This window comes from Petaurus breviceps, unplaced genomic scaffold, assembly GCF_028583685.1.
Source record: "Petaurus breviceps papuanus isolate PSGF00001 unplaced genomic scaffold, PetGlider_PUasm1.0 126, whole genome shotgun sequence".
In the NCBI taxonomy this organism is placed as follows: Eukaryota; Metazoa; Chordata; class Mammalia; order Diprotodontia; family Petauridae; genus Petaurus; species Petaurus breviceps.
In genome coordinates this window covers 5394499-5409678 of record NW_027185655.1, presented here as the reverse complement: position 1 = coordinate 5409678, position 15180 = coordinate 5394499, and the positions used below count along the sequence as shown (strand labels likewise).

General features: G+C 37.3%; 1 protein-coding gene across 3 annotated transcripts in view; it reads right to left on the bottom strand.

The window, feature by feature from the left end:
• Positions 1 to 5433: 5433 nt before the first annotated feature.
• The window catches only part of MTHFD2L (methylenetetrahydrofolate dehydrogenase (NADP+ dependent) 2 like), a 123041-nt gene continuing 113294 nt past the window's right edge, over positions 5434 to 15180 (bottom strand). For all 3 annotated transcript variants that reach the window (XM_069091732.1, XM_069091735.1, XM_069091730.1), the window contains one exon: positions 5434 to 6170. In XM_069091732.1, the coding sequence (XP_068947833.1) occupies positions 6058 to 6170 (113 nt within the window). In that variant the 3' untranslated portion in view covers positions 5434 to 6057. The remainder of the gene's footprint in view (positions 6171 to 15180) is intronic.

The following is a 15180-nucleotide window of genomic DNA, read 5'->3' as shown; positions in this document are numbered from 1 at the left end:
ATCTATCTATCTATCTATCTATCTATCTATCTATCTATCTATCTATCTATCTATTTACCTCTCTATCTCTCTGTCTGTCTCTCTGTTTATCTGTCTGTCTGTCTCTCTATCTTTCTGCCTGTCTGTCTCCATCCATCCATCCATCCATCCATCCATCCATCTCTATATCTTGTCCATACACATGTATCTTTGTATATAGTTTTTTACATGTTGTTTCCTACATTGAAATGAGAGCTCCCTGTGAGCAAAATCTGTCTCTGCTTTTCTTTGAATCTTTAGAGCTGGCACCTAATAGGTGATTAATAAATACTTCCTGACAATGAACAAGGTTGTTATTGTTGTTCAATCATTTTTAGCCATGTCTGTCTCTCTGTGACTGTACTTTGATATTTTCTCAGTAAAGATACTGGAGAAGTTTGCCATTTCCTTCTCCAGCTCATTTTACAGATTAGGAACTGAGGTAAATGGGGTTAAGTGACTTACCCAGGGTCATACAACTAATGTGAGTCTGAGGCTATATTTGAACTCATGAAGATGAGTCTTCCTGATTCCAAGCCCAGTGCTCCATCTCCTGGGCTACCTAAGTACCCCTATTAAACAAGGACCAAGGCTCTTATCAAGTAATAAGTTATCATATATTCATGTACAATGTAGACTAGGAGGCTTGGGTTCAAATTTGAACTCTGATACTTTCAAATTGTTGGACTTTAGGTAAGTCACATGTTTCTGCTATTAAGTTTCTTCATCTACCTTATAAAATGAATATGATGCTACTTTGCCATTCATCTTACAGTGCCGTTGTGGGGGAAATGCTTTGTAAACTTTAGAAATGTGAGTTTTTATTATAAGCATCTATCTAACAGGGCTCAAGAAATACAAAACAGAAATAGACCTAAGGCAGCTAACTAGATTAGTCTTTGAAGCTAATGTTCCTTTCTCTCTTAGTACAGTGTTTGATTCATCCTAGGTATTTTATAAATGTTTATTGATTGATTGAGTTTAACCAGTACATTCTGACCCTGGATCCTATGGTAGCAGGGAGCCATAAGGAGCACTTTGGGAATTTGAAGGTGAGCTTTGTGATGATAATATCTAGAATAAGCAGCATGAGACATGTCCTGAAATCAACAAGAGGTGATATCAGTGGTGGTGCAGACCATAGGACATCTGAGATCCTTTCTGGGAATGATGGCCCATGGGAAGGAGCAAGACAGGATGCAGAGCTATCTGGTATCAATTTTGCTGCCTTCTGCATTTGATGATTGGCAACTTGGGATACTGTGATGCCTTGGTTGTCTCATTCAAGTTTCATTGATTCCTCTTGCTTGCCAAATCTCTCACCCCTTTCCTTTCCAATGTTTTTGATGACCCCTCTTTATAAAAGTCCCTTCCTTTTTCCTTTCTATTCTCTTTCATGGCCCTGAATTCCTTACATACACTTATTTATTCTTTGTACCCCCCCCCATCTCCCAAGTAGACTGTAATCTCCTCAATGGTGGATCATGTCCTCCCATTGTTTCTGGCACAAGGAAGGTAAGGATTTGTTCATTTATTTAATCAAATATGTGTGGATCATTTCTTTAAGTAAGTGTTTATTAATTTAACAAATTAACTCTTTTAAAAGAATGTTTCTAAAGAATAAATTTGATATCAGTTTCTTTTTAAAAAATCTTTTTGTTTGACTGCTGTCTCTTATAGATACCACTGAATTTCCTTCTTGCTTTTGCTACAAGACTCTTTGAACACCAAATGTCCCCATTCCTTCATGAACCCTCTACCATATCATGACTCTCTCCACCTGCTTCTCCACACTGCTCTGGTGAAACAATTCTCTCAAAGGTCAGCCTGATCTCTTTCTAGCCCATATTCCATCTTTCGTCAATCTTGATCTTTCTGCAACACTTCATAAAACTATAAATAGCCAGTACATGTTCACAGAAAATACTGCAAATTGAATGAGAGAAATGTGGAGGACAGAAATGGGGACACCAGCAGGCAGTTGCTTGAAGAAACCACCAGAAGAGGGATTATGATGGATTGACCAAGGTAGATCAGCTGGGTGCATGAAGGGCTTGGGATGCCTGCTTGGGCTACATAGGCCAATGTTCATTTTGATTGCACTACTACAGGCATTTGTGATGGTTACTGATTGTGAAGTCTGTTGGTCAGCTGAAATCACCATAGGGGAGACATAACCTGGTCTCCCCCATACAGCCTTTGTTCCCAAACCCAATGATCATTGAATGCCTGAACTCTTAAAAAAGAGGCAGCACGTTGCAATGTAACAGTGGGAGAGGTTGTCGTCTTTGAAGGGGAAGGTGGGGAAAAGAAGAAGCATTTATATAGTGCCTACGATGGCACTGGATATTGTGCTAAGTGCTTTACAAATATTATCTCATTTGATCTTCATAACAACCCTGAGAGGTAGATATTGTTATTATCTCCCATTTTCTAGTTGGGGAAGCAGCCTGATAGCAGTTAAGTGACTTACCTGGGATCACACAGTTAATGAGTGTCTAAGGATGAATTATGAATTCATGTCTTCCTGACTCCAGGCCTAATACTCCATCCAGTGGGCCATTCAACTGCCCTTGATTTTGGGATGCTGTCCCGGTGACCACTAGACCTTGGAAGAGGGACACGATGCTGGTGGGTTCCTTGTGGGTGACAATTTAGGGCTGACTAAAGGAACAGAGATGTTTACACTGTGAGTGCAGGGGTCATATAATGGAGCACCGCAAGGTGCAGGGTTGACAGACCAGAGAACCCTTAAGAAAGAAACATCAGTAGCCTGGAGCAAAACTCCAATCACCCCACCCTAGTTCAAGCTCCAGGTAATCATTCCTTGGATCTGGAAATCCTTCCCTTGATTTCTGTGCTATCACATTATACTTATTCTCCTCCTTATTCTTCTAATCATCCCTTAACTATATTCCCTTCTTCTTTATGCTCTTTCTTTTTCAAACACCTAATGTAAAAGTTTTTCAAGTCAATCCTTAGCTTTTGCTACACTAACACCTTCAGCACAATCATCCACTCTCATATACGGAAGCAATAATCCTATGGATATAAAACATTCACTGGCAGAGGAAGAGACCCACTGAATACTCTTAGACCTACCATCTCCACACTTGACTTCCCATCTGCTTTCCAGTTGTGTTGTTGTTCAGTTATTTCAGTCATGGCCATCTCTGTGTGACCCCTGTTTAGGGTTTACTTGACAAAGATACTGGAGTGGTTTGCCATTTCCTTCTCCAGACTATTTTACAGATGGAAAAACTGAGGTAAACTCAGTTAAGTGACTTGTCCAAGGTCACATAGCTAGTAAGTGGCTAGCATCAGATTTGAACTCAAGAAGATGAGTCTTTGTGACTCTATCCACTGGAACAAATATCTTCCCCTCCATTTCCCAGGACCTATGCCTATTGATATGATTTTTTGTCATTCCTTCAAACAACACATTTCCAAACTGGACTCATTATTGAATTTTAGTGACAGAAGAGATAATAGGGATAATGTAATCTAATTCCCCACTTTTTTTCAGATGTAGAAACAGACCCAGAGTGGTGAAATTTCTTGTTCAAGAAAATATCAATTTATTCTTTTTAATGTTACAGACAGCTAGTTGATGCAATAGATGGAGAGCTGGACTGTGAGTCAGGAAGACTTGAGTTCAAGGCCCTAGAAACTCATTAGTTGTGTGATCTTGGGCAAGCTACAGTTTCCTTATTTGTAAAATGGAGATAATAATAGTATCTACCTCCCAGGGTTGTTGAGAGATCAAAGGAGATATTTGTAAAGCAATTCATACAGTATCTGGAATATAGAAGGTACTATAAGAGGATGATGAAGTTTCTCTTTTATGTTTTCATTCATTCTATTTATAGGAGCACTACTATAGCCCAAATCCTCACCTTAAGTTGAGATTTTGGCAGCCTCCTAGCCGACTTCCCTGCCTCTACTTTCAATTGCTTTAATCTGTCTTATAAAATGCTTCCTTCTTAGTTTTCCTGGAACATCATTTTAATCACAGCCTTATTGTGCTCAAGACATATAGTAAGTGTCTCCTTGGGTTGTCAATGGATTAAAGTTGAAACTGTCTGGCTTCCAGGGCCCTCTGTAATCCAACCCCACCCTACCCATCCAATGCTATTTCCCAATAATGCCCATACATTCTCCAATCCAGTCAGTCAGGCTGGTTTTCTCACTGTCCTACAAACATATCAAGTTCATTCTTGCCTCCACCCCCCACACCCCCTGGAATGCTCTTCCTCTGAGATTATCCAAATTCTATCCATCCTTTAGAGCCGAGATCAAATCAGTTAATAAAGATGTGAGCACAAGTCTTGTCCATACAGAGGAGAAGAAGGGTTTCCTACCAGGGTACAGTCTTCTAACTTCTAGACATCCCCAACCAGGGCAAAACTTGAAATATACTTGTTCTAAATCTTCTCTGGGTTATTGTCAGAAACTAGGCAAAATGGCACCATAAGAACAATGACCAGTAATATGGATTTGAGAAACAAGTCTAAATATAACCACAATGACCCAAATATTGGTGAGTTACTTCCTTACAGAATAACAAAATCTCATATTTGAAAGGAACTTCAGAAAAGGTCCAACCCACATCAAAAACAATTCCCTTCTACATATGCTACATGGAATGGCAGCAAGAACACAACATTTGGAGCTAAGAAAACCTGAGTTCAAATCCAGCCTCAGAAACTTCCTAGCCATGTGACTCTGGGCAAGTAATTTAACTCTGCCTGCCTTAGTTTCCCCAATTGTAAAATGGGGTTAATAATACCATCTATCTTCCAGGGTTGTTGTGAGGGTTAAATGAGGGTTAAAATATATTTTTTTTGCTTTTTTGGGGGGAGGGGGCAGGGCAACTGGGTTTAAGTGACTTGCCCAAGGTCACATGGCTAGTAAGTGTTAAGTGAGGCTGGATTTGAACTCAGGTCCTCCTGACTCCAGGGCCGGTGCTCTATTCACTGCTTCACCTAGGCACCCCAAGATAATATTTCTAATGCATTTGTTACAGTGCCTAGCATACAGTGGGTACTTGGTTTTTTTCTGTCTTGCTCTTGACATCTTGTCTTCCTCATCTAAAAAAGCAAGTTGAGCTAGATGACGTCTAGAACCATGATTGATGACATAAACACCATCATTCTTTAATTTCAAGACCTCTAGTGAGGAGTATGTTACCCATTGAGGCAACCTGGTTCATGTTTGGACAGGGGTGAAGAGGCAAGGTATAACAGACAGAGGAAGCCTGAGTTACTGCAGCTACCATTTTTAAGGTGTTGAGGGATCATTCTTCACAATATTTGAAATGCAAAATGGTACCAAATGCTAAGTGGGAAATCATTACCGTTCCCCTTCCCCAAAAAGTGATCAAGAAAATATCAATAATAACTGACTCATATTCCCTTTTTCCATTTCTACAAAATCTTTAATTAGCTACACATATTTTGACAGCATATCCTCTCCAATGTAGGCATGAGAAGGGAACAATCAGGCTTTCTTTTATACATGATATTCCATAGAAGACCACATCTCAATAGTTACACAAGAGACAGAAAACAAGATCCTATTGTGTTGACTGTTGGCTATAAAAGAAAGCATCTGATTCAGCAGAGCAAAACTCTCCCTTGAAGGCTCTCCGTGGACTAGGTGTCTACCCATGCACGTGGTGAAATCATCCAAGATTCCTTTAAGGACATGGCTGTGAATATTCTCAGAAACCTGTCACCTACTGTAAGGCCTTTATTGTTTCATCATCCTGTACCTTAATCCTTTTAGCGAACTAGTATTATCCATAAGGCAAGAGAAATCACTGCTTTAAAAAAAATAAACTAAAATTAATAGAATAATCCATTAGCAGAGAATGCATAAGATTTTGTGAGCTGCCCAATTCAGATCTATTCCACACATGGTAATAAATATAATGTAGAAATAAATAGCTTTGTAGTAAAATATAGAGTTTTTGACTCTTGACTGATAAATAAGCCACATGATATCAATTTTATTTTGGTGCCGTGTACCAGGAGTTGTCTAGAAAATTATTTTCTTGGCTGCCAGAAGAGTATTCTTCAGAAGCATGGCCACAGTCATAGGCCCCACACCGCCTGGCACTGGAGTGATAAACTTAGCTTTCTTCTTAACTTCTGATAAAAGAAACAGGAGACAGAACATGTGTTATTGTGATGCATTATAAAGATCATACTTTGTGTCAACATAAAAAACAATTCATCAAAGAAGGGGACTTCAATACTTTATACATATACTTCTTCTGCATGAAGCCCCTCTCTGTGTTGAGAGAGATGAGAGATGAGAGAGAGACAGACAGACAGAGAGAATACTTTTCAATATACTTTCAATGTTCCCCTTTGTCCTTCACATAGTGGTCCCTCATGTCAAGTTCTCATGTGTTCATGATACAATAAAAATAGCTTTTTTTAATCTGGAGATAAAACCAATTATAAAGACACAGATAGCAAAATAGACAAGATTTTATAGGGAACAAGAAACTTCCAAGGGTAAGTGAATCAGAGATGAAGCAGAGGAGAGGGGGAAGTAGAGATGGGATTAATGCACACAGATTTCATTATGGCACCAAATTTTATGCAAGATCACTTCCTAAATGGGTCAGCTAGGCATACAAGGTCGAAAACACTGATGATTATATTCAACTGGGGGAGATGGTTGTTGATGCCACAGCTCCCCCACAGAACCCCAGGGCTCCAGAATTCCCCGGCTTCTCCTACAGGAGCACACCAAGCTAGAACCTGCTCAGTCATTCTGTTCTCTTCACACACTCACTCCACTCATCCAATCAGTTACCAAATCTTATCATTTCTATCTCTACAATATCTCTCATATATGTCTTCCTTTCAGTTTTAACAGCTGCCACCCTAAGTTCAGTCCCTTCTCTCTTTCATCTGAATTTTCTCTATCTCCATGCCTTTATACTTTCTGTTCCCAGTATTTGGAATGCACTCCTCATCTCCACTTCTTAAAATCTCTATTCTCTTTCAGAACACAGTTCATCTTCAGCATAAAGTATTTCCTGATTCTCACAGTGCCAGTACATTCACCTATCAGATTACTTTTTTGTTTTTCTTTTGTATGTATTTTTATAAACCTACATTGTCCTGATAGAATGTCAGCTTCTTGAGGGTAGAGACTACTTTTTTGTTTTGGCCTTTATATCGCCAGCACCTTGCATATGGTTGTTGTTTGTCGTTTTCCAGTTGCGTTTGACTCTTTGTGACACCATTTGGGATTTTCTTGGCAAAAATACTAGTTTGTCATTTCCTTCTCCAGCTTATTGTACAGATGAGTAAACTAAGACAAACAGGGTTAAGTGACTAGACCAGGGTCCCACAGCTAGAAAGTGTCTGAAGCCAGATTTGAACTCATGAAGATGACTCTTCCTGACTTCAGGTTCAGCACTCTATCTACTCTACCCAGTTGCCTTGCAACGGTAGGCACTTAATACATACGTGTTCAATTTTAACCTAAAGGAGTAAATCAATAGAGTGATCAAATTTCTGTAAAGTATTAATAGAAACCTCCAGAACATGTCTACATTTAACTTTCTATCAATACACCAATTTATGGAAAAAACCAGCAAAAGTCTGAAACTTTGCCTCCACATTTTCTATTGAATTTTTAATTAATACTTTTCCCCCTAACAAACATCTTTTAGCAAAACCTCCTAAACCCTCCTACCACAACCATAAAGTGAATTTTCTGATGTTAATTTATTGTTAACAAGAAAGGATACCATTGAATATCCAGTCTTAAAAAGATGGAAGTGTATTATTGAAAGTAAAAAAAAAAATAATATTGTATCATTGTCACTCAAGAAAGTAGAATTTTACCAAGGACTACACTAACCTCATCATTTTCTTCTTCCAAAATTAGGGAATGCTTCTTGGAGGAAGAGTGATTAAACACAATGAAGATGGAAAAGAAAGCATCAGGGCACTGAGAATAAAAGCATTGGCTGTAGAGTTAAATTATCTAAATTCAAATCCAAGTTTTTAACTTGGCCATTGTATGATCTTGGGAAAATTATTTTGACTATCTCTGACTTTGTCAAATGAGAGGATCTCTAAAGTAGCTCCTAGCTCCAAATCAATAATATGACCAAATAACCAAAACCCAGGGGCAACTGGCAGTTCATTTGCTCTGAATTTTCTGAGTCTCTCAGTATGCAGTGACAAAGTACAGCAATAGTCTAGAGAAACTCAACCACAATAAGTCAATAGTCCCAAACCAGGTCAGAAATTAGTAGAGCATAGACCAGGAGAGCAATGAACAAGTTTCTTTCTGGATCATGTATTTCAGAAGCACCAGAGATTTGCAGGGTAGCAGATGGAGCTGTGAAAGCAGAAGGACAAAAATACAGATGCTCAGGCCAGACACTCCACAGAGGTGACCAGAGCCCAACTCTAACATAAAGTTCAAAGTAAATAAATAGGCCAGAAAAAAATGAGAACAAGTACAATGCTGACCATAAAAACTCCTGTAAAGGAGGGGAAGTTCAAGGCAGAAACACAGAAGAACATAATGACTTGAAAATATCAAAAAGCAAAGCTTCCAAGAAAGTAGCTTGGACAGAAGCCAAAATGAATTTCTAGAAGAGTTGGGAAAAGAAATTGAAATAATGCAAGAAAATTGTGAAAGGAGAATTAATAGCTTGGTAAAATCAGCACAAAAAATACAGAAGGAAATAAAATTGTAGTTGCCAAGTGGAAGCTAATGACTCCATGAGACATCAAGAAACAATAAAACAAGCTCAAAAGACTGAAAAAATGAAAGAAAATGTGAAATATCTCGTAGAAAAGAGTGACATGGAAAATTGATCAAGGAGAGATAATTTAAGAATCATTGGGCTACCTGAAAGACACACACACACACACACACACACACACACACACACACACACACCTAGACATCATATTTCAAGAAACTATGAAGTAAAACTACCCAGATATGTAAAAACCAAAGGGCAAACCCAGCAATACCACTACCCTAACCTAATCCCAAAAAGATCAAAGGAATATAAAAAGTTCCTACATGTATAAAAAAAATTATGACAGCTCTTTTTATGTTGGTCAAGAATTGGAAAATGAGGGGCTACCCACCAATTGGGGAATGGATGAAAAAGTCATGCCATTTGAAAGTGATGGAGCAATATTATGCTATAAGAAATGATTCAGAGTGTAAAACCTATATTAGATTGCTTACCTTCTCAATGAGAAAGGAGGGGAGAGAGCTAGAGAATTTGGTACTCAGAAAATTTTTTAAATGGATATTTAAAAAAAATATGTTATTGGGGGAAAATAAAGTATTAAATAAAAATGAATATATAAAAAATTTTTAAATAACAACAAATGATACATGGGATGGTTTCAGAAGAGACCTGGGAAGACTTATATGAATTGATACACCTCTAAAGAAAGTATTGATGGACTTAGTGTACAGACTGAAGCTGATTTTTTTTCTATCCCTTTTTTCTTTGACTAATGTTAAAATTTCTTTTGCATGAGTTCATATATGTAATGAATTCTGTATTTCTTGCCTTCTCAATGGGCATGGGAGCAAATGAGGAGAGGGATATAATCTGAAGCAGAAAATAAAATGAAATTGAATTTAATTATAATCACAACCATGATTGCAAATGGGATAAGTTCAGTAATCAAACAGAAAATTGCAGAATGGATTAGAAAAAAGAGATCAAGGGGCGGCTAGGTAGCACAGCAAGTAAGAGCACTGGCCCCAGAGTCGAGATGACCTGGGATCAAATCCAGGCTCAGACACTTAGCACCCACCCAGTAACACCTGGCCATGTAACCTTGAGCAAGTTACTTAACCCCAATTGCTTTAAAAAAATAGAAAGGAGAGTTCAAAACTATGTTGCTTAAAAGTAATATTCTTAAAATGTAAAGATTCACTTTGGATGATAGCAATGGTAACCAAAAAGCAAACAAGCAAAATGAAGGGATTAGCCTGATGATTTCTGCTATTCCTTCCAAATCTAGATCTATAGGAATTTTCCCCTTCATTATGACCTCTCCTTAGTGTTTCACAGCTGGTCTAATCACATAGCACTCTTCTTGGTGTCAGGTCAGATCAATGGTCATTACTTTAGGAAGTTTGACCTGTAGCCACTATACTGAGACATGCTGGTGGGCTAAACAAGGCACATTAGAAAGCAAGACTGTGTGACCATGGCCGGGGCTGCACTTAAGAATATAAAGACACTTAAACATTAGGGGAAAAAATCATAAACAGAATGAATTGCATGAATAACAGAATGAAAGGCAGTAACATGGACAGGCAAAGTAAATACTATTTCGTGTTAGGCTCACTGTCTGCCTCTCATTCAACCAGTATTTATTATTTTCCTTGCAATGCATTTTCTTTCCAAATGCAACCAATTTGAAAATCATCTGAATAAGTAGAGATTTTCTCAGATGAAACTTAAACATTTGCCTAGCGTGTGATTTAATTAGCTCAATCTATATTACTAAAAGTTTCTGAATTTGTCACAGGGGCTCTAGCATACATGATAATAATGCCAGTATTCATCATATAACTTAAATCAGTGAAAAAAAAGTACAAGATAATATCAAGACAACAAACATATATTAAATACCTACAGTGTGTCAGGTACTGTGCTAACACTTGGGATACAAAGAAAGGTGAAAATGTAGTCTCAGTTTGTATCAGATTCTATACAGGAAAAACTGGAGATAATTAATAGACAGAACACACTAGAATTAAAGGAGATCAGGAGAGGTTTCTTGTAAAAAGTAGAATTTTAGCTGGAACTTCAAGGAAGCAAATAGGTAGAGATGAGGGGCAGAGAATTCCAGGCACAGGAGACAGTCAATGAAAATATACAGAAGCAGGAGATACAAGTATCTTTTGTAAAGAAGAGAAAGGAGGCCAATGTGACAGAGTACATGGAGGTGTGTAAAGTGTAAAATGTATAGACATGTAAAGAAAGAAGGGTAAAAGTTTTAAAGGCTTTTGAATGCCAAGCAGAAAGTTTTATATTTAACTTCAGAGTTGATAGGAAGCCATTGGAGTTTATTTGTAGGGGGAGGAGAGGATGACTTGTTAATGCCCATGCTTTAGGAAGATCAATTTGATAGCTGATGAGGAAACTTCCCCTACCAATGAGAGTTGGCATCTTTTCTTCAATTTTTAATCCTAGAGAATTGCCTAGAGCACTTAGATGTAATGTGACTTGCCCCAGGTCACACAATAATTATATGTCAGAGGCAGAATCTATACTGACATCTTCTTGGTATGGAGACCAGCTCCCTATCCACCATACATACTGCTTCTCATATAATATTTAACAAAAGAAGGTTTGATTACCAAGAGGACTGGTTCAGCCTAACTTTCTCATTTTCTATGGTGACATGTCTGGTTCAAAGGGTATATCAGATCTGAGGAAGATCTGACTCCTGGTGCACTCAGTCCTCAAGTCCTTAAACCAATTACATTAGTGGGTGATTGTATTTCTCTTAGGGGACATAAACTAGCTTAATTGTAGTAGAGAAAATGTTGTCGCTCCCACATACTGTCTAGGTAAACAACTATTCTTTATCATCAGGTAAAAATGAAAAAATGCCAATAAATAATATTTTAAAGCAGTTACTTCCCAATCCCCCCTTTAAACAAAATTATACAATCAGTGGGATTGGATATGGTAGCAGTTCTAGGCAATTCTCTAGGATTACAAACTAAAGAGAAGATGCCAACTTTTATTGGTGGGGGAAGTTTCTTCTTCTGAGAGGTCCCTATGCTAATGAAATCATAGCTTCAGTTCCCATTCCCTAATAGGAAATTAGTAAAATGAGATGATTATATCAATAGACAGTGATATTTGGCAAAATATAGCATTCATTTAGCTTTTTTTTAAAAGAATATATATATATATATATATAAATATTTCAAGGATCTTTCCTTAAAACAATAAATTGCATTTATCTAAAACCAACAGTGGGTATTATTTGTAACTGAGAATCATTGAAAGACTTTTCTTTTTAATTTTCTTTTTGTTTAATTTGTTTATTTTTAGTTTTCAACATTCATTTCAACAAGATGTTGACTTACAAGTTGTCTCCCCATCTTTCCCCTACCCCCACCCCCAAAATAGCAATCCTACTGAATACCCCTTCCCCCAATCTTCTCTCTCATATATCCTCCCCCATTACCCCTTTGACTTTTTAGTCAAGGCAAGATGGATTTCTATACCCTAGTGTCTGTATATATTATTTCCCAGTTGCATGTAATACATATATATATATATATGCATGTATATATGTACACACACACACACACACACACACACATATATATATATATATATAAAACATTTGATTTTAAAATGTTGAGTTCTAGATTCTTTCCCTTCTTCCTTCATCACCCACCCCTACTGGGAGGAAAAGCAATTCAATATAGGTTATACATATGTAGTTACATAAAACATTACCATAGTAGATATATTGTGAAAAAATGATTATATTTCCCTCCATCCTATCCCATCCCCCACTTATTCTACTTTCTACTTTGATCCTATGCCTTTTCAAAAGTGTGTGCTTCTAACTACCCTCCCCCCAATCTGCCCTCCCTTCTATCATCCCCCTCTTTCCCTCTCCCTCTACTTTCCTGGAGGGTAAAATACTCAATTTGGTGTGTATGTTATTCCCTCCTTAAGCTAAATTCAATGAGAGTAAGGTTGACCCATTCCCTTTTGCTTTCCCATTCTTCCCCTCCATTGTAACAGTTTTCTCTTGTCTCTTTAATATGAGGCAAATCACCCTATCCTATGTCTCCATATCTCCTCTCATTTTATTCCTTTCTTACCTCTTAAATGGAAGGGAGGAGGGAAGGAAGGAAGGAGCAACCTATTATAAAATTAAAGCAATAATAATAATATTCATTTGGGGCACTATCAATGGAGAAAAAACAAGTAGGAAGAGGGGCACTTGGCACTACCACATCTCAAACTATATTACCATATGTTAAAGATTTTTAAAAATAATGTAAAGCATAATCTAGATATAAATGAAAACAACCATGTAATGTGTGATACTCCCACAAATTCAACAAATGGGGAGGGGACCCTGTCTTTGACTGTAGCTACTACTACTATTTTCATGTTGTTCTAACAAATGTGTTTACAAGCTATCAGCACTAACTCTAAACTATGATTAATCAAGCAGGAAAACTGATTTCACCTCAGGCTGCTATTAAGAAAAAACAACAGGCTCTTTCTCTTCTCCAATATGATTAACAAATATTCCATTATCAGAATTCTTTTTCATTGGCCAGGCTTTCCCTGAGGGAAGACTGAGGCTCCTACCTGCTTGGGTTAAGTCATGGCATGGCATTTTTCTAAGGATCAACCTAAGTACAACAAGATTCATGATTGGTAGGCTGGCCATTTGGTGAGGGTATTTTTTGGGGAAGGGAGGGATGACAGCCCATATTTAATGAACCCATTAGTCTCCTTTACCCAATAAATAAAGAAGTTTAAAATACCTGACTCACTTTGTTGGAATGAGACCAATACTAACAGCCCAAAGGCCTCTTCCTAGCATCAGGGAATTTGAATATCAACTAGATACCATTTTCCCAGAAGTCTCCTCAAAACCTGACACCCTCTCCACCCCACATTCCCAGCATGAATCAACACCCATCCCTAGCTCCAGGTTCTTCATTCCATCCCTCCAAGGCCTGATTCTGCTTACTTCAGATAAGTATCCTCCAAAAAACCACCAGACTGTATTGACTTTGTTGGCCAATCTATCTAGGGATCCCATCAAAGTGCTCAGTTCCACCAAAGATCCCAGTAATCCTCACCTGCTTCCATCATCCCCTCTGACTCCCATTCTTATTGTATACATATCTCCTTGATACAGCTATATTTTCTTCTGCACTCCATGTTTCCCTGTACTGAACCATTGATAAACCAATTATTACTGCACATGAATTGAGGTGCCATGAAATGAAGAAAAATATTAAGTGTCCTTCAGTACAGTGTGGCCCAATTTCACTTTTGAAAGTAACAGGAGAGCAAGAGAAAGTTGGCAGTGCATGTGAAGAATCACACAGTTGAGTGATGATAAACTGGAGTCAGGTTATTTGTAATCTAAATGTGAGCTCCTTATTCAATGACTAATTTGGGAACATATTGATGGAGGAAGTAAATCATAGCAATCTTGGCATTTTTGCTGTAAACTTAATCAGAAGGAATAAGGTTATTTCAGCTAAATCACAAATTCTCCCTGGAGAGACCAAGAGGGGAATTAGGAAGGTGTTTTATGGGAACACTCAAAGGTAACAAGAAAGATTATTTTATGAGATCTTTTGGGATTACACACTAATGATTAGTACTCACAAAAAGGCTACCATGAAATAATTGTAGTTTAATATTAATATGAGTGTCTGAGGATGAAGAAATTGAGAAATCCAACTAAGAACTTGATAAGATCCTATGTATATATATATATATATATATATATATGTATATATATCTCACACACATATATACTATGATAGTAGCTGACTTCTCTGACAAAGGTGCGAAAAATTGAGGGTTATGAGAAATATACATAAAGGCATCATTCAGGAAGAAATGATGAAAAGAAACCAAAGACTTATAAATAACACAAAAACCTCACATATCTATGTAATTAATAATTTTCTGAGAAAATAATTTGTAGCCTTTGCATATGGTTAGCACCAAATAACATTACAAGAAAATGAAATAGATTGTATATAAACAGACAAGAAAAGATTTGTTATTGATGTGAGTTATACCTTAATGTCCTTTCTCTACAGTCAGGTGGCTCATCAAGGCTAAGATCAGAATTAATTTTCAAGTTAAGTGATAATGATGATGATGATGAAGATTTTTATCTTCCTTTTGGAATTTATGCACAATTAAAACATCTAAAGTTTAAACTATTTAAATAAGAAATCAAACGTGGAAAAATGGATAGCAGAAAGGACATCAATACCAATTGTAACAATTGTATATAGAAGTTTATCCATTGTAAATGAATTGTCACAACAAGGAGACCAAGAGTCCCAAAAGGATCTTAGTTAGCAAACATTGGACTTAATTTCCATAGAGAGAGAGGG